Source organism: Diadema antillarum, unplaced genomic scaffold (genome assembly GCF_040938485.1).
Source record: "Diadema antillarum isolate AM-2024a unplaced genomic scaffold, OU_Dant_1.0 scf00000087, whole genome shotgun sequence".
NCBI lineage: Eukaryota > Metazoa > Echinodermata > Echinoidea > Diadematoida > Diadematidae > Diadema > Diadema antillarum.
The window spans coordinates 2,441,278-2,460,379 of NW_027270976.1; the positions used below are offsets into that span (position 1 = coordinate 2,441,278).

General features: G+C 36.8%; 2 protein-coding genes across 2 annotated transcripts in view; both read right to left on the reverse strand.

Annotated features, from left to right (window-relative positions):
• LOC139718066 (dual E2 ubiquitin-conjugating enzyme/E3 ubiquitin-protein ligase BIRC6-like) overlaps nt 1-6,380 on the reverse strand; it is a 79,429-nt gene extending 73,049 nt beyond the window's left edge. The window contains 1 exon segment of the mRNA XM_071629563.1: nt 5,963-6,380. Coding sequence (XP_071485664.1) covers nt 5,963-6,137 — 175 coding nt within the window. The 5' untranslated portion in view covers nt 6,138-6,380.
• A 2,883-nt stretch (nt 6,381-9,263) lies between these two features.
• LOC139718067 (uncharacterized) lies at nt 9,264-19,028 on the reverse strand. Its single transcript, XM_071629564.1, has 8 exons — nt 18,996-19,028; nt 17,274-17,341; nt 16,797-16,879; nt 16,178-16,205; nt 15,403-15,431; nt 14,277-14,795; nt 13,375-13,472; nt 9,264-12,829 (listed from the first exon to the last, which is right to left on the reverse strand). Exons 2-8 carry the CDS (start codon nt 17,339-17,341, stop codon nt 12,776-12,778), a joined length of 879 nt encoding a protein of 292 aa, XP_071485665.1. The 5' UTR covers nt 18,996-19,028; the 3' UTR covers nt 9,264-12,775.
• Between the last annotated feature and the right edge of the window lie 74 nt (nt 19,029-19,102).

Here is a 19,102-nt window from a genome sequence, read left to right on the forward strand (position 1 = left end):
TTCTACATGTTTACTTTGGGGGATAAAATATCAATGAGATAAAGGATGCATGTGTCATGGTCTCAAAACATACTTTAAAAATAACATTTTTTTTCAAAAGATATACATTCCTGTTTCTTTTCCAATTATAATATTGTGTACAGACATGACAAAACAGATGGCATACTGTGTACATCCCACAAGACTTACAAAGTTTGTAACAATCCCTTGTGTAACATAAGTGAAAATCCTTTTTTGTTTAATAAGTTGGTGTATTTAGAGTAAGAAACACATTATGAGAGAGTTAACAATTAACTTACATTTGTAGTTTTGTTTTACACACTTAGGAAAATACAAAATGTACAGATCCAAGTGTACTGTCGTAAGTCACATTTTGGTTTAATCTTCTTAAGAGAATTGATTATTTGGAGATTTATATCAATTTTTTGGCTTCTCTCATTTCCTACTACCAACATTTGGAATGGATGTGATACTCATATTTACATTAGATTTTCCATATCAATGCAAAAGCAAACCAAAAGTTACAATAAATATGGAAAGAAATGCGCAACAAAAATCATGTTACACATGTTCATACTTCTACAGTCATCACAACATGATACAAAGACTACATGTCACTGTTCGAGCCACATGTTTCTGCTCACATCAATTACCAGGGGTCTGTTGCATAAAACTTTTTACCTGAGAAAAACTCTGGTTGATATTCAACAGTTTTTCCTGTGTAAAGTCAATGGGGGAATCATACTAAAAGCCCGGTCACACAGCGCTTTACGGCTTAATCACGGCCGAAACACGTCAAAAAGTGGTCTCCCGTGAAGCAGACGATGTTGTTCGCGTTGATGTTGAGTTTAAGATGAGCTATGGTCGATTTATAGACGTGGCAGGACGCGGGGAAAAATCAGAAGGGCGTCGGATGCGGTGAAAAGTTTTGAACTGCTCAAAATTTTATTCCGCGGACAACCACGGGCGGTACACGTGGTAAAGACGTGCAACACACGTGAAACACACGTGATAATCCATGTTCCAGCACTGATTAAAACTTGGGGAGACGCAGTAAGACACGAAAGTTTAGCGGTCTGACACGGGCAGAGCACGGTCACCTGACGCGTGTTACGTGTTGGTATCACAGGAAATAGCGTGTGTTTAGCGGCTTATCACTGACAAATGGATTTTTCCGCGTACATACACGTGGCTGGACGTGGTTAGCCGTGCTTAGGCAGTACTTCAGCAGTGGAACAGCCGCCAACGGCCATACCCCGTACAAAGCACGGCCAAACCAAAATTGACCAAAAAATTACCACTTACGACCACGTCCACCAGATTTTCATAACTTTTTGAACGTGAATTAGATGTGGAGTGCTGTGTGACCGGGGCTTATCCCGAGTTTTCAGTACTTACCAGAGTTTTTCTCAGGTTTAATAAACATTTTATGCAAGAGACCCCTGGGGTACCAAACCCACTGCCAAAGGCTACAGTATGCATGCAATGATTACAATGTACACTGTGGACTCTGTAATCCACCATGATCATCGCCACGTGAGTACATCCCACGGCTTCCTGTCTTTAGCTATTTACAAGAGACATGACTGTATGATAAGACAGAGTCACACAGGTCATACATACAACTCACATATGAATACATTTCACAACACTGTCCTTCCTCTTTCCTCAACACAAGCCTTTACAACATTGAGCATGCTTACTGTACTATGAGATAAACTGTGATCACATTTGATGCATGATCTACATACAATGGTTCATGTATTATAAAACTGAATATGGAAAGTATTTAAACTGGGTGTGGGTACATTAATCACTTATCAGGAAAAAAAAAAATACCCAAAAAATAAATTCAAGACATCGGACTATTGAAATGAGGTGGTTTTGTGTGCCACAAATACCATCTTTTTCTTCTTTCATTCAAAATAGATACATGTATATAACCTAAGTAAATTCAACATATTTTTGTTTTCGAAATTAGCAACACACATATAAAATCAACATAAAGTTATTTTCTTCATAAAAGTTAGAATGATTAAGCAAAACAGTCAAGGTAAATACAATGGATGTACCTATGTGCCAGGTATTATTGTGTACATGTGCATGTATCCAGATCTGTACATTGTATTCATATTGTCATACTCTCATGTTCATGCAAATAGATATATGTACGTTATGCAACACTGCACACTGGCACTGGTCTGATGGTCCCTGACCAGTAACAATTGCTGTTGGACCAGTAACTTTTTTACCTTGATAGGTCTTGTTTGTTTGTTTGTTTTGTTTTTGGTTTTTTTTCTGATTCCAACACGCGCTATTATATCTCTGCATGATTCTCTTGTTTTCCATGTAAATATAATGTGCAATAAAATGTCACTTTGGTGATTTTTTTTTTTAGGGGGGGGGGGTTTAGCATGTGGAATAAATGAATCAAATTGATTGAATTAAAAATGTCAGTATACCGCAGGGTGGTCCACAACTTGAAATTTGAGCATGTTGCAAGCTCAGAATCTGAGAATATAGCAGAATATCATGAGCACGTAGTAAGCAATTTCTTTGTGCTGCTTACATTCAATGTTCTCTCTCATGTTTTCCACACAAATATCTAAGTACCACGTATAATCACAGCGTAGTTTGATGTTTCTTATGTTTTGCACATGTTTTTCACATGTCTGAATACATTTTATTTTGAGCTTGTTGCAAATTCTTGAGGATGTTGCACAACATGTTGCTGGCTTTTGAGGATGTTGCACAAGAATTTGAGCATGTTGCAGTGACATGCTGAAACTCCTTGTGGACTACCCTGATGCCCTCAACAATGGCACAAAGCCTGGGCATGCTCTGCAGGCTTCTTTTTTTTTTTGTCTACTCAGAAGGAAAAAGTAAAAAATTTTAAAAGTTGCACAAGAATTCGAGCATGTTGCAGTGACATGCTGAAACTCCTTGTGGACTATCCTGATGCCCTCAACAATGGCACAAAGCTTGGGCATGCTCTGCAGGCTTCTTTTTTTTTTCTTTTTCTTTTTTGTCTACTCAGAAGGAAAAAGTAAAAATTTACATGTTTTAGTGATGAAATTTAATACATCTTAAAAGTGATTGCAAGTGATAATACACTACCATCAGGTTCATCAGCTTCTGTTAATGTTAATATAGACCCAAATCACAATTCGAAAACAAGTGTGGCATTTAAACATAAACATGTATGCAACTCAGAGAACATGGTAATTCTAAAGCCAAGAGTCTTACTTATCCAACGTCTGCAAAGCAACTGCTAACTATTGTCAAAAGTACACAATAGCACATTACAGAACAGCGTTCAGTGAGTATCATGTACGGTATGTATGCATTCCCAATGCTTGCTTTCTTTTGCAACTTAGTCTTCCAAGAATCCACTTTAAGCTTGACAGCTTGAGCAAGTACTCAGTGCTTTTTAAGCCATGGCTATCAGAATGTTCTAAAGACCCTTCACCTTTAGGTTTTGATTACAGAAGGAAAGCATGCTCTTGTACTAAATTACAGCACAGCTACAATCAGAAATATCTGCAGGATGATAAACTTGCCTGTAGCCTGACCAAACGCGGTGCAAAGCAAGGCGTCTGACTGGGAACCCATACACCAACTGAGCTAGACCCCTCACACAGCTACAAAACTTTTGAAAATTTCTACATTCTAGGACAAATTTTATGTTATACTCGTGTGGAGTTAGAGCATGGTATAAACATATCATTCCATAGCAAGCCCATAGCAAGCAGGTGTGTGTGAGGGTGTTTGTGTGAATGAAAGAAGATTGTGAAAAGTATGGTTGTAAGACAAAGGTGAAAGAATAAAAAGAGAAAGGATAGGAAAAGGGGGAAAGGAAATGAATGAAAAGATGCTGAAAAAGGTAAACCTAGAAAAATGAAACAAAAGGTTTATAAAATAGAACATACACTAAAAGTGATAACAAAAGATAATGGGAAAGGAAAAGTTAAACTTGTATTATAAAGGAAAGTAAGGAAGAGATGAATATGTTTGAAAAAAGTAGAAAGCAAAGATGAAATAAAGAGTGAAAGCAAAAGAGCACTAGGCCAAGGTACAATAACAGAATGAGAGATGAATCAAAACTGGATGATGGCAAAGATGAATTCAAGAAGGAAGGAAAGAATTATACAGGTTGAAGAGGAAATAAAGAAAAGGATACATGAGAACAAAACACAAGAAAAAGATATTGGAGAGGAAAGAAAGGAAAGCAACACTTGTGTACAGCAACAGGGCTGTGTAGAGTTAGTTACATGTACAGTAGATGGAGGCAAAGATAACCCATGAAAGAAACAAAGAACAATTTGGCAGAAAGTAGATTGAATAGGAAATTGAGAAAGTATGAAAAGAAAAAACCCACAAAAAATGGTTACTAGGAAGGAAAGGGATAGTTAGGAATACCTGAAAATGAAAGAAAACATAGAAAAGAAAAAGAAAAATATGTAAACAGGCAGCACACATACACGCTCAACTGCTTTGTGTAGAAGCTATACAGCTGCTACTGCAAAATTTGGCTGAGGAAAAGGAAAATCAAACACACTTTAGCTTTTCAAAGACACCATAGAAGAAATCACTGTGATCGCTACATTCAGATCAATCAATTGACCTTTACTGCATGCGCTGAACATCATATTGTGCCAACTGTTAGAACACAGAGCAGCATTTCAAGTAATTGAGATTTTCCGACAGCAACAGTTGTACAAATGTTAAAACTCAACATTTAACGTCAATTACCGTATAGTTGCCACTTGCGTGTATTTCCTATGCACTCCGGATTGGCGAACTAATGATAGGCACCAAATTAGTTCGCCGCCCATAACGCGCCACGTATTATTAGCACGTGTGTTATACAGATACACACACTTCAAAGTAGGATGCATTGTGCAACATCGCGTTTGAAAAACTTTGTTAATCTGCCACCTGAAATCCATTCGAAATCAAAAACATTCTTGCATCAAAAATGGTTTTGTCACCTGTTACATTGATGGTAAAATACATTTGGATTCAAATCATTTGTGTTTTTATGGAGGGAAAAGGTGAATTAGGAACGTCTTTTGAGAACGATGAATATCTGTCGCCCCAGCTGATCTCTGATCACGGCGCGCATTACAGTGGCGAATCCAGAGGGGGGACGCAACCGGCGCACGCCCCTCCCTTTATTTTTTGCTAAAAACAATAGAAATAAAAAAGAAGAAAAAATGAAATGAAACCCGGAAGTGGCACCAGAAATATTAGTTGCGCCCCTTTACAGATTTCCTGGATCCGCCCCTGCATTACATGCAGTGTGAATGTCTGGTGACTTCAGGTAGTGGCGACTTAATGGTAATCGATGTTAGAGTCTAGAGACTTTCATATTCGACTTCTGAGACTGAGATGCAATAGCAATTATACTAGTTTAGAGACAAGTCTACTGGACAACTAGGGTGAGTTTGTTGGCTGAGTTTGTGCATGTTTCGAAATCGATCGACAGGGTCAAGGAGGTGCAAAAGTACACGACTAACGCCCAAAATTTATTGTGTCACAACTGCTAGTGCTACAAGTACAACAACAAGGCTACGCGCTACTGCAGTATCAGTAAATTTATCTACCACAAAAGCAAAAGCTGTTGCTGGAAATTGACATAGGCCTAAATTAAACTCAAGATGCTGCAGTAACTTTCATAAGCTTGGATAGTTATTTCCTCTGGAAATCCCCTCAAACCTCCCATCCCATTTTGAAGACAAACTATGCCGGAAGCACGCCAGTAGGTCGCAATGAGCAAGATAAAGCAATCGTGTATTGATAATATGCGAGCCAGCAGCATGCATGCAGCATTTCACAGTCTTGCTCTGTTTGCGAGTGCGAACTGCAACTTCACGTTCCAGTATGAAGTCTGTACTCATCTACACTGTAACAACACAGTACGATCGTGATTGCAAGAGAGATTAGGCTGCATCATGTCTACCTGAAAGGGATGATTTCTTGATAATAATCCCTGAGTTGACGTCCAAGACTTTGATGCTGGGTTCTTTAGTAATTGCTATTACAGTATTTAGCCTTGGATGATAAGCAATCCCGACCGTCTGCTCTCCAACAGCAAGGCTTCCATCTTCTTCGACGCTCCATCCCCGAGTAGCCATTGCTGATGAGTGACGTCACTCATGTGTAGTGCTGGAGAGGGTCGTTGCGAATATTGCCTAAACCATTCACCTATAATTATGCTGTTATTCACACAATAATATGCAAAATTAAAAATAAAACGTCCAGAATGAAGATAAAGTAGTCAGTTGGGGAGCAATCAGCGCGTCAGTTCCCTCGTAAACATCCACAATTGCACTGAAAACACGCAAAACATGTAGAAAATGTTGACCTAGCCCTCCCGTTCCGTGGGTGCGAATGGCAATGACTTGCCGCAGGTGGCGCTGCATCGGCATTTGCATTGGCAAAACTGACATGTCATCGCATATCAATTTTTTATGATGATAAAAAAATTATTGATATACATGACTAAAAACAACAAAAAGAATCATTCTATCTTTTTCGTGTTTACTTTAACTTTTGTTCTTTCATTCATTAAAGTAAATGTGATTCTGTTGTTTTTTTCAATTCTTATAAGCTCTCTTAAGACTAAAAGGTAACAAATCTTCGATCCTCTAACTTCTGCTCTAACCTGACTCAATAATTATATTCAGATTTTCCACAAATCTTTCTGCATTACCTTTGATTGTATATGTTGTAATAAGTAAAATATGTGGATGCAAAGTAACAGAGGATAATATGACATTATTGAAGTGTGATCCATCATTTCATTATTATTCTAATTTTCTTCATATGGTACCTCTTAATAATTATGACTTTGATCAATAGTGATGTTATGAATTGATATTTGACTATTTATTTAGTAAGCAAAATCAGTTACATCCTGCATTTACATGTAGTTGACTGTAGTAGGCATATTAAAATTGATGCTCTCTCCTCAGGTTTGTGTATTAACCCTAACTGCTTTGGGATGTTTTGAGCTGTAAAAATGGGGGGGGGGGGGGGGGGGGGGGGCATTGATCTCAGTAACGCAACGTCCAATGAACTTGAAATTTTACTTGCTGATAGGGCCTAATTCTCTATGTGCTGAATCTGGGCCCTGTTTTATGACGTGTTATAATTGATTGTATACATGTAATTGATTTCTGTTATAAGTCTATGGCAGCCTGTGTGGTAAGGGATAATTGATTATATCTTTTGATATAACGAGGCCCTGATGGCATAACTTATTTTAATCTTGATAATTTGCCAATTGGTTTATTATGCAAATTTTATGCATATTTGACATATTTTCATAACTTCAACCTAAAAAAGTATAAAGATATATGAAAACTGTGTAATAATGAAGAATGTTGCCCAAATGAGAAATGAATTTTAAAAAAAAGATACTCCCTATGTCAATCATTTCTGCTTATAGAAACTCAGTTTTCCCTCTCTAAACAAAAGACCTGTTACCTTTATGTTTTACTTTGTATTGTCTATTTTTCTTATGTCTTTTTTTTGATTGTCTTCTACTTTTCATACATTTTATTCTTTCCAAACTTTGTTTCTACACAAACCAAAATGAAGTATGAAACAAGTTCAACATTCATTTCTGTGCAAGATCCATAAAGAAATGCAATCCACTGTTGACTGACAATTTGTAATTGTAGGCATACACAAATGTATGTGGTAAAGAGTAATTTTAATGATATGTACACACTTATTGGCTGACATGTAATACCCCATAGGTATATCTGATTTGGGCAAACATGGTATCAAAATGTGTGCAAAACTTCAGTGAAAAAAAAGGAATCATAAGGCAAGAATCCAAACTTCTCAGTGGTTGCAATGCAGTCAGAGAAAATATGGAAGGGGGGGGGGGGGAGCTTCCACCTCTAAAATGAATGTTTTTGCTTCATTTTTTATTTTACCTTACAAAACACTAAGAATGAATGCTACAAATCCTATAACATGATAACAATGCTAATAATACCAGACATGTACTACTACCACTAGTACTGATGATAATGATAAAATAATAATAATAATAATCATAATAATAATGATAATTATAATAATTATAATAATAATAATAATGATAATTATAATAATAATAATAATAATAATAATAATAATAATAATGATAATAACAATAATAATAATAATAATAATAATAATAATAATAATAATAATAATAATAATATCATTATTATTATTATTATTATTATTATTATTATTATTATTATTATTATTATTATTATTATCATTAATTAGAATAAATATTGATGTACGTGTAGCACCTTATACGGGTTGTTTCTAGGTGCGTTGATACAGAACAGAAAAGTTGAATAAGATACCGAGTATGATCGAGAACATTGTGATATAGCAAAAAGAGAAAAAAAAAAACCATTGTGATTGATTGAATAAGTGAGTTCTGACCATGCAATATAAAAAAAAAAATAAAAACTATATCCATCATCCATCCATCAAACCATAGAAGTACTGTTTATGTGACTTGATGTGTTAAACATTGCATAATGAACGATACCATAGGTTAACTCAGGTTTAATAATTATATTTTCATGTGTGTACAGCGGCTCACATCTTAGCATTATCATGAGGATTCCCTCAAGCTCATGAAATCATCTCTGCTTCTCAGAGTAAACAATTTTTCTTTTTTTCCCCCCTTCAATCATTATCAACAAATTGTACAAGTACTGCCACCTATACTTCAGCCAGAAATGTATGAAAATAAACATATAAATGCAACATAACAGTAGAAGTGGAAATTTTCGAAGTGTGGAAATTTTTCGCGCATTTCGTGCAACCAGAAGCTAGTGCAAAAACAAAAGCATGCGAATATTTTTGTACGCCATATGTTCCAATAGTTAATGTCCTGATTCCGCAGAATTAAAAACACGCGAAATTCATCTTACCCAGCTCAGCGCGAAAATACTGTATCCATTTTTACAGTATATGGGGAAAAAAAATCTAATGATGCTGGAATAAATTAATGGTATCTGCCTTCAATTTCTCATTACATTCCTCTGTTTACACATATAAAGTGCTGCAAATGAATGAATGAGCAGTTCCAAAGCCAACAAATTGTTATAATTCTTGTGACCTCTCAAAGCAATGGTTATATGTGCAACACATAATGATCTAGCTGGAGTCAAAACTTATTGGTTCATTGACAATCAACAGCTACCACTCTGTTTACACACATTTAAAAAAAAATCCATCCATCCATCCATCGATCAATCAATAACTGATCAATGTGTCTCTTTAGTAATCAATCAATCCATTAGTGAATCAGTCTCTCACATAACACATACATAAGAGTTCTTAAATTCCCAGCAGATGTAGCTGTCATTTTCCATTCAATTTGCCTCTTCATTCACATCTGTCATGCACAATACCACTTTGCCCCCATTACATGTAGGCTACTGATGTAAAAGTGGAAATTTTTGTGCAAGTAATTTTTCACGTTTTTAATCCCATGTAATCAAGACATGAAATTTGTAATTTACGACTAGCAAAAATATTTGAGTGCTTTTATTTTCGCTCTGGTTTCTAATCACGTGAAGTGCCCAAAAAATTCCACACTGCAAAAACTTCCACCATTACAGCAGTCTACCATTCAAATCAGATATGAATGATAATTTCTTTCTAATTCTGCTTTTGGCACCTCCCTTAAAAATTGCAACAGATATCGAGATGCAGTCCAGAGTAACCACATATAGAAAATACAAAACATAAACAAACAAGAGAGTAAATATGATCTGAACAAACAAAACAAACGAAAACTAGAATCTCTGAATAATGCCACGGGCCATACCCCTGACCAATTTAATGGTGAACTCTAAGTCAAGAGAACATGAGGAATCTAACATTGTTTTGTTTGAACAAACAATGTAAGAGTTGACTTCTATCAAAACATCTTTTACAATGAGACCATTTGGAAAAAGATAGCAAAAATTCCATTTCGTGCAGTAAAAATCTAAGTGGATGGCTGCCATATTGAATCATAGACTACTGATATTAACATCTTTACCATCCTGCATGAAGCATGACACATGACTTGGTGAGCAGACTTTACTATACCTAGGCGTGGAGCTCACTATGCTCTATCTGTTTTATGTGAACCAGAGAGCACAGGCTGCAGACCAGGCAAAGAAAGGAAGATATGACTTTTATTTAAAAATATACACCTGAAAACAAACGCTACACACAATCTTTCAGGAGAAAACAACTACTGAGCTTGAGTGTAAAGGAACTAATCCTGACATTTCAGTAACAAAACACTGACTTACGAGAGAAAAAATTAGTACAATTCTAGCCTTTGATGTTATGTAGGCAGTAAAGTTGGGTGCTCACATGTGAACATCACATGAAGTATGAAGTTCACATGTTAACAGTACAAAGTAGCTAAAAACAATGAAAAAGCAAATCAACATTCATAATTTCAAATCAAGGTTCATACAGTGATATCAACTAGCGCAAACTTTAAAATTCTTCTTCTTCTCTTATGGCACAATGCTGTGCCAGGTTGTTACCATAGGACCAAACCTTTAACTTTTATGTCTCCTTCATATGTAATACAGACACATGAGGCAAATGATGCAGTCAGGTCATAATATGAAGTAAACTACTGTGGAAAAAAAAAAATGTCCTTACTGACCTCAGCTGCACATATAATTCAAAAATGAACTCTCTGACCCGATGTGACATAGAGGTACTTACAATCTTTGATCTTTGGAGTCATGTCTTTACGTAACATGAACAATCACTGATTAAAGTTCACATTCTGGCAAGAATGTGCAAGAAGTCAATCAAAAAGTCAGAAAATGTGATGTCACAATACTCGAAATGGGAAAATCTCTTCACAACGTGTCTACGCTGCCAATGTCAGTGTCATTGCTTGAAACAAACTGCCCAACACATCACAAAATCTGCAAAAAAAACCAAACAAGTCTTTGAAAGAAAAAAAAACCACCAAGTCTTTGAAAGTAAGAATATAACATGAACAATAAATGGCCCAGAAAGGCACAGGGAAACAATGTCTGGTGTGGTGTTTGTTTGTTTGTTTGTTTGTTTGTGTGTTTTTTTCCTCAAGGTCACTCTTGGATACTGTTATTACCCCTCATAAATTTCAGCACAAGTGTCAACAAAGACTAGACACACAATTGGACAAATTAAAAGGACTTACACTGGAGAGAGGCTACACATTTGTTACCACCAGGAAGAAGTAATTGCTAACTTTCCTATTTGTATCATATTACCATACTGGATACTTTCATTGCACATTTGAAAAGTGAAGCATACACACCAAAAACAGTGTACATTGATTAAGAATGGCTGACAACTCATATTTTGGCAAATTAAACAAGAAAACATAAAAACATATGATTTGTGACAATAAACTGGGAAAAGAACAAAAAACAAATCACTGGCATTTACTAAATTAACAAACTTCGATAGAAGGCAGTAATAACTTCACTGCAAAACTTGTGCTGACAATCATGACATTGTACAACTAAAAATTTACAAATGCAGTGATTTTTAAGGAAGAATTGATATAAAAAACATAAATGACCAACATATTTCGTACACATGCTTGACTAGGATACACAGGTCAGCGAAAACAGTTATCATAAGCTGCGCTACGTCAAAGCAGTGGACCGTACCCCTGGGAGGGAGAGTGGGTGAACACCAGTAGTCTTACTCACAGACTTGCAAAGCTCTCACATTAGTTGCTAAGAAACTCATTCAGTATTTATGGCTATGATGCATGGTTTGTACCAAGGTGCAAGACTTATTCGTATTCCCAAGCCAAAAGTAGTAAGAATGGCACCATGAATCCTTCTTTCACCATGCAGACATGAGAGAGAAGGTTACTCATGAGTGGAGAATGACTCTCCAATCTGAAACTCATTACTACGGCGACCAGAAATAAGGTACCTGGCGCTTGATGCACACTGTAAACACAGCCTAGCCATGGTTTCATACCACTGATGCCTGGATCTTGGCAGATTGCACATGGTGTTACACTTGCTATGTCAAAACTACGGCAAAGAGACCCATTGCATTACCTATCAGTCAAGAACTCTGATTCAAATTCAGAGACTTGGTTTGAGTTTGCCAGCGGTCTCTTTAGGGGTAACCTGTGCTCTGTAGGTCCAATCTCTAGTCTCTAGAAAATGTATCTACACTATGACAGGAGCGAAATACTGTTCACGGCTGTAATATCAATTTAGTTAACATAACATTGTTTTCTGTGCCTCTCAATGAGCCTATCGTAAAGCCTGACACTATTCCATGAGGTGATCACTATGAATGGTCAGCCATTCATAACAAATCTATTGATTTTTTTTTTTTACATATATTTTTTTTTGCATCCTCCCATTACACCATCATTAACATCATGACTCAGGCACAAAACCTTGTCAATACCCTCATTTTCAATAAAGTACGTAGCTGTTGTGATTTTAATTTTTTACAAAGCAGTACGATTTAAATATCAAACGACATATAAAAGAGCTCAACAATCACCGCTAGAGACAGCTGAACGCCATTGGTCAGCTGCCTCTAGCAGTAGCATGTGATTTTATTTTTCAATCACATTTGTGGTGATTCTATCCATGACATCTCAGTTTGATCCATGAGTCCTGCTCTACTGAGACATCCGATTAAGCCAGGAGGTTGTTTCTCCAGCACTGGTAGTCAGAACTTTCCCTTCCCCCTTGTCTCATCCTCACTATGTCTGCATATTGGGGGGCTGTCTCGGCGGGGGACCTCTCGGATTCATGCCCTGCAGAACAGTCAAAGAGATTAAAGATGTGGCACAAATGTTGTGACAACAAGTGAAACATTTCAGAACAATGCTAGTGGCACGATGGGGAGCATAGAGCTGAATCATCAAGTTTGCTCATCTTCATATTCATCTTCCTTGGTGATAGGTTAAGCAATGCTGCACATTGGCACTGGTCCGACGGTCTCTGACCAGGAAAAATTACTGTCGGACCAGTAACTATTTCAGGAATGAACCAATAAAACCTGGAAAAACTGGGTACCTACTGTTCTGACAGACAGGTCGGACCAGAATAAAAAAATGGGTTAGTGTGTAACCCTGGATTGTCATATTTTGCGTATGGCTGGACAGCAGGAACTTGTTAAAAGTTACAAACATAATGTTTGCAAGTGCAGTGTGAAAAAACTTTTATCTCCTGTGAAATCTCACGCATGAAAACGTGGTCGTTCTCAGTGATCTATCCAATGATTTCAAAATGGAATAAAATTTAAGCGAACGTGTAACAAAAAAACAAAAAAAAGTTAATCTGATGAGAACAAAGTTACCTGTGGACCATCAGGTACCATTGGAGATGACGTCCTTGGACCTCCCATGGGACCCTCTGGAGCACCATACTGACCAGCTCTACTTCCTGGTCTCATACCTACACAAAACATTTACAAGAATAAAAACAAAAACAAAAAAAAAAACAAATGAAACTCTGGACTCACAGACAAAGTGGAAAAACACATGAACTTTTTTTTTTCTTTCCCAGAAACAAAATTCAATAATCAAACTGTGAAGTAAATTTCCTAACAAAAATACATGGATCACAAACATACCTATTGTAGTGCATGGCTTTACTGCATAGCTTACAACGAACATATACACTGTCAGTCATTACGTGGTCAATTTGTTGGTAGGCATGGAATTGAGATGAACTTGTATTTTTCAATCAAGTTGCCCACAACATGATACACAACAAATATTTGCAAACCCGTAGACATGTATTGCTTTCTTTGCTGTATTTGCAACTTTGAGTGAATTGATACCATTAATAAGTTACTGATATGTTTGCAGAGAAAAATGTCCTGAATGAACAGAGATATGAAACACATACAATGCCAAATGCTGTGATTAATGTATCTATTTTTTTATGTTAAACATATGCAGTTGTGTTTTTTTTCTTTATATAGAAAGGACAAAAGGCAATTACAACTGTCTGCTGAGGGGAGAAACAACTGGATAATGACATCACAAAGAGTCAGAGCAGAGAGCCAAGACTTATTGAGCTGTATAATTCCTAAGAGCTTGAGACAAAAAAGATCGTGGTCAAGCAAAAATTACTGCAGCTGAAATATATGAAAAAAAAAAGTTGTGTGAAGTATGAAGGAGGCATGGTTTCACAGGTGGATAGAAATAGCTACTTATCAGACCATATTACAAGAGAGAAAAGACTAAAGATTACCTGGGGGTGGGGGACCTCTTCTATCAAATAGTGGAGGTGGACCCTCTCCTGGGAGGGGCCCTGGTCCACGCATGGGAGGGCCCCTAGGGTCCATACCATGAGGTGGAGGGGGACCAAACCTAGGACCAAAGTCTGGATCCATTGGAGGTGGTGGACCATGGGGATCAAACTCTCCCCTGCCCGGTGGAGGGAACCTGGCCATGGGCCCAAAATCTGGATGTGGTGGCCCAGGAGGGCCAAAGTCCATATCATCAGGATGGGGTGGGAAATCGGGCGGGAAATCTCCAGGTGGGGGACCATGCATGGGAGGCGGGCCATGTGGAGGGCCATAGGGATCGTCATAGGGGCCTGGGGGCCCAAAGTCTGGGTGAGGCAGCATGGGTTCCCTGCCATATGGTGACGGGCCAATATCACGCTGCATCGGAGGAGGGAGCATTGAGGCAGGAGAGTCACGGTGTCTTTGATCTATTAGAGGCGGCGATGGTGAATCTGCTTCTATGATACTATTGCGACTTGGACCTGTGAAACATAAACACATTACACAAGTATTATCAGCAAATTTCACACATCCCTTCAACCATACTGTACTTGTTAAAATGTAATAAATCATCAGAAAAAATTGTTACTTCTTCGTCCCTCCAGCAAAAAATAGAAAATCAAAAGTGATCAAGTTATATATACATAATTATGCCTGAAGGCCAAATTTGAAGTTTAAAAATTGTAGCATGTATATGTTTCTACATGAAAAACAATATGAACAGTATAGCCTTCTTTATTCACGACAGTGGCTTCAGTGTTGCCACTGTTCTACCAGAGGGCCCTGCCATTATTATTACCCCAGCGTTGCCAGGTACCCATTTAAACAACTGGGTTGAGAGAGACATGGTAGGTAAAAACATCTTGTCCAAGGACGTAAGCACTGGACTGGATTCAAACTCGGGTCTCCAACTGGGAGTCAGCTTCTCATCCATTATGCCACAGTGTAAATGCATATTCATGAAGTGCAACCAAGATACCATGGGAGAAAATGTCGTAGGTATGTATCAATACAGCACATACAGTATTATCAAAGATTGTGAGCTCATCTTCTAAGGAAAGAAAATTAAAGAAAAACCATTACACTCACCCCTTCTACCTGAGCGATTATTTCTTTCCCTGTGGATATGAAAAACATTGTTGATACATTTTTTAGTATTCAAGACAAAAGTGAAGTCAATCAACAAACTAATACTCTCATTATTCTGTTGATAAATATCAAAAGAAAATCAAATCAAATACCAGTAAATCACTTGCACAAAGTTGACATATGAATGTGCCAAGAAATTAGTCAGATGTGAGCAATAACACATATGAAGTTAAATGGGTGTTTCTTAGAAGGATAATTTAAACCTTTCTATGCTGGTGACTCTGGACAGTGTGTACAATGCTATGGGGTTTTCTGTACCAATCTGTACTCATGGCAAACAAAGGGTTAATAGTCCCTGTCTGAGTTACTTTGTAGGGCAGTACACAAACATTTAAATCAAATTGTAGGCACCCTTGAAGAAGCACAATTCAACCATTTTGTCTGAAGAGTTATCATAAATAAAGCACAAAAGCATGGCACATCTGAAAAATAATTACCAGTACTTTGAAAAAAAAAAAGTCTTACAAACTCTGAACCAAATTACCAAATAATAATAATAACAATAACAACAACAACAACAACAATAATAATAATGACAATAATAAAAATGATAATAATGATAATAAATATAATAATAAAAGAATCTACTTACCCTGGTCTGAATGATGGTGATATAGTAATAATAATAATAATAATGATAATAATAATAATGATAATAATAATAATGATAATAATAATAATAATAATAATAATAATTAAAAAAGAATCTACTTACCCTGGTCTGAATGATGGTGATACTACACCTGGTGGTCAATAAAGAAAGAAAAGTAGGGTTTAACAACATTGCAGAGCATTTCATATAACAATCAATCCATATTACAATCATTTACATTTCCATACTGCATCCTGATCACAGACTGCATATTTTCATCTAAATCAGCACACACCAATGCCCACACTGTCCAATATTCTCCAAGGTTTCCAATTTGAATTCTCTCTTCAGAAAACGCCACACAAATAAACACACACAAGAGGATGATTATCAATTTGGTGCAATAGGAAAACCAAGATGGACTAATTTACTTCACTGAAGAAATATCTTTTGCAGTTTACTTACACATTATAAAGAGACTAATTGAATTCCCAATTTGCCATATTTTTTAAAAACTTTTTAAAAGCCGTATCAGTAGGAGAGAAAAACATCTGAAAAGAAAACACTTAATATTTGTTACTCCAACAATGCAAATATAAACTTGACTTAACATGACAGAACCTAATTAAGTCTAACAAGAAATCATGAACATAGACAATTACTGGATTGGATATCAGTGAGGTATACTTCTATTGTTTATGCTCCTAACTACTTGCTAGTTTGCAGTACTCAGTTAACTCACGCATTGGGGATGGTGCTGCTGCTTGGGGCTTCACCAATGGGGCATTCTCTGATGTGGCTCGCCTTCCTTCTAACTCTGTCAACCTAGGCCGTAAGACAGTTATCAAAGCTTTTTTTCATCAGGATTATAAGATAAGATATAAGGCTCGGTTTGGCTTTGCCATTACATATAGACAACAAAACAACTGGGGGGGGGGGGGGGGGGGGGCTGGGGGATTTTTGAGAGAAAAAAGTTTTAAGAGGGAGAGACGAGAAGTCATGTTACCAATGGATAAAATATGTCATTTCCTGTCTACAAAGAGCTGCATATCAATCAATGACTGGTCCAATGTAAAATTCCTGTGTTTCACATTGCATGCTGCAAAATCAGTATTTTGTTTTTTTAGTCTATTTTAAAATGGTCTGAACTCAACATCAGTTTGCTATTGTGCCACAGAGAGTGTACATGGTTGTGGGTTGGGAGGTTCTCTGGTCATACCTGTGTCTTAGTGTGGCCGCCTCTTTCTTGGATTCCTGTAGCTCTCTCTCAGCGGTTCTAAGTGACATCTGACGCAGGAAAGAGAAAGATTCACAGATTTGGATGAGATATACAGGTTGCTAAGACATGATACTTCCCATGGCTAAGAGGTGTGCAATTTATGAGTTAGTATTCAAATATATAATAACTTTTAAGGGTTTAGCAAAAACTATGAGTTCATGAAGAGGCAGAGACAGTAACTTTCCCAAGGGCAGATTTATATCAAATTTTACTACACCTGAGGCTTGCTGAGGGTATAGTAAATTTGATATCAATCTGCCTCAAGGAAAAGTTACTTTTTATCCTTCTGAATGCTCACAGTTTACTAGAGCCAACAGTCAATTATCTTTATTCCAATTTCCTTGTTAAGATAAGCATACATATTTCTCTATGCATCTTTAGCATCTGAATAAGTGGAGTTGGAGTTTTCAGTTGTTCATTATTACAATTGTCATCATCATCATCAATCTCATCATTATCACTATCATCAACATTACAGCACAAATCATTAAATCAACTAGCAAATCGCTGACGCATTACTTCATTTTTTTTTTGGGGGGGGGGCAGATTTATATTACTCAATTCAATTCAATTCATTTTATTTCCATACTTCTCATTTGTGGACATAAAACAGAAATCAAACAAGTTCTTTCACCTTGTAAACAATGTGCAAAACACAACAATATACATGGTGAATGTAGTATCAAGATTTGATGCTCTAGATTTCATACATTTCCATAAATTCTGCATTTCATTTGTTTTTGATACCATACACCAGGGCTCCACACTAACTTTTTTGTTTGGTGGCCCGATGGGGCCACCAAAATCCTCAATTTCAATTTTTGGTGGCCCAAGAGAAAAATTTGGTGGCCCCGAAAAAAAAGAACAATAAAAACATTAAAAGTCCTGTTTTTTAATGAGTCAGATATCTAAGTTTTATCATAGTAAGAATTGGAAGTTGGACATATCTAGAACCTACTCATAAATAAACCTCAACAAACCTGCAACACTCACTCTCAGGCACTCATTCAGTCCTTTTCATCCATCCTTTAAACAAATTGAACTGCTAATTTCCGGCGAAAAAAGTTATGAATTAAATGACACACTTTTCCAAAAATTTTGGTGGCCCGAGGCGGGCCACCAAATTTGACCTCTTTTGAAATTTGGAGGCCCGACTTTCATTTTTGGTGGCCCTGGGCCACCGGGCCACCGTTAGTGTCAAGCCCTGCATACACTCTGTCATCTAAATTCAAACGTAAACTCGCACTCATTTTCTCATTACTCAGCTTCACCATCATTTAACAACGGAAAGGTGCTAACCAGCAGCAACATAATCATGTGTTTACTCAAATGTGATTTCAGGGTGTGAATCATGTATGTGTCGAACACCACTGACAAAAGGACTACTGTAAAGCAAGAAATATTTGTGGCATGAAATTTTTGTGAATTGGAGGCGACGACCATTATCACAGCAAGAAATTTTCACAAACTGCGACAAGCAGTCAATGCATATAGAATAGACAAGAACTTTCACATACATTTTAATTTCCAAATCTTAGCTCTCATGAAATTCACGAATTTCAAATGCATGCAAAAATTTCTGGTTTTACAGTATCTGATATAAGGTCCAGTGCTTCATAACATTAAGTTCTGTCTTATAAGTTCCTTTGAAACTTGACTCACCCAGTGTTCATGGGCCTTCTTTTCATGAGCATTAACCTGCAGAGAAAGTAGAAAAATGTAAAAATGCAGTTAAATTATTCACATAATATATCCAACAGATTTCATGT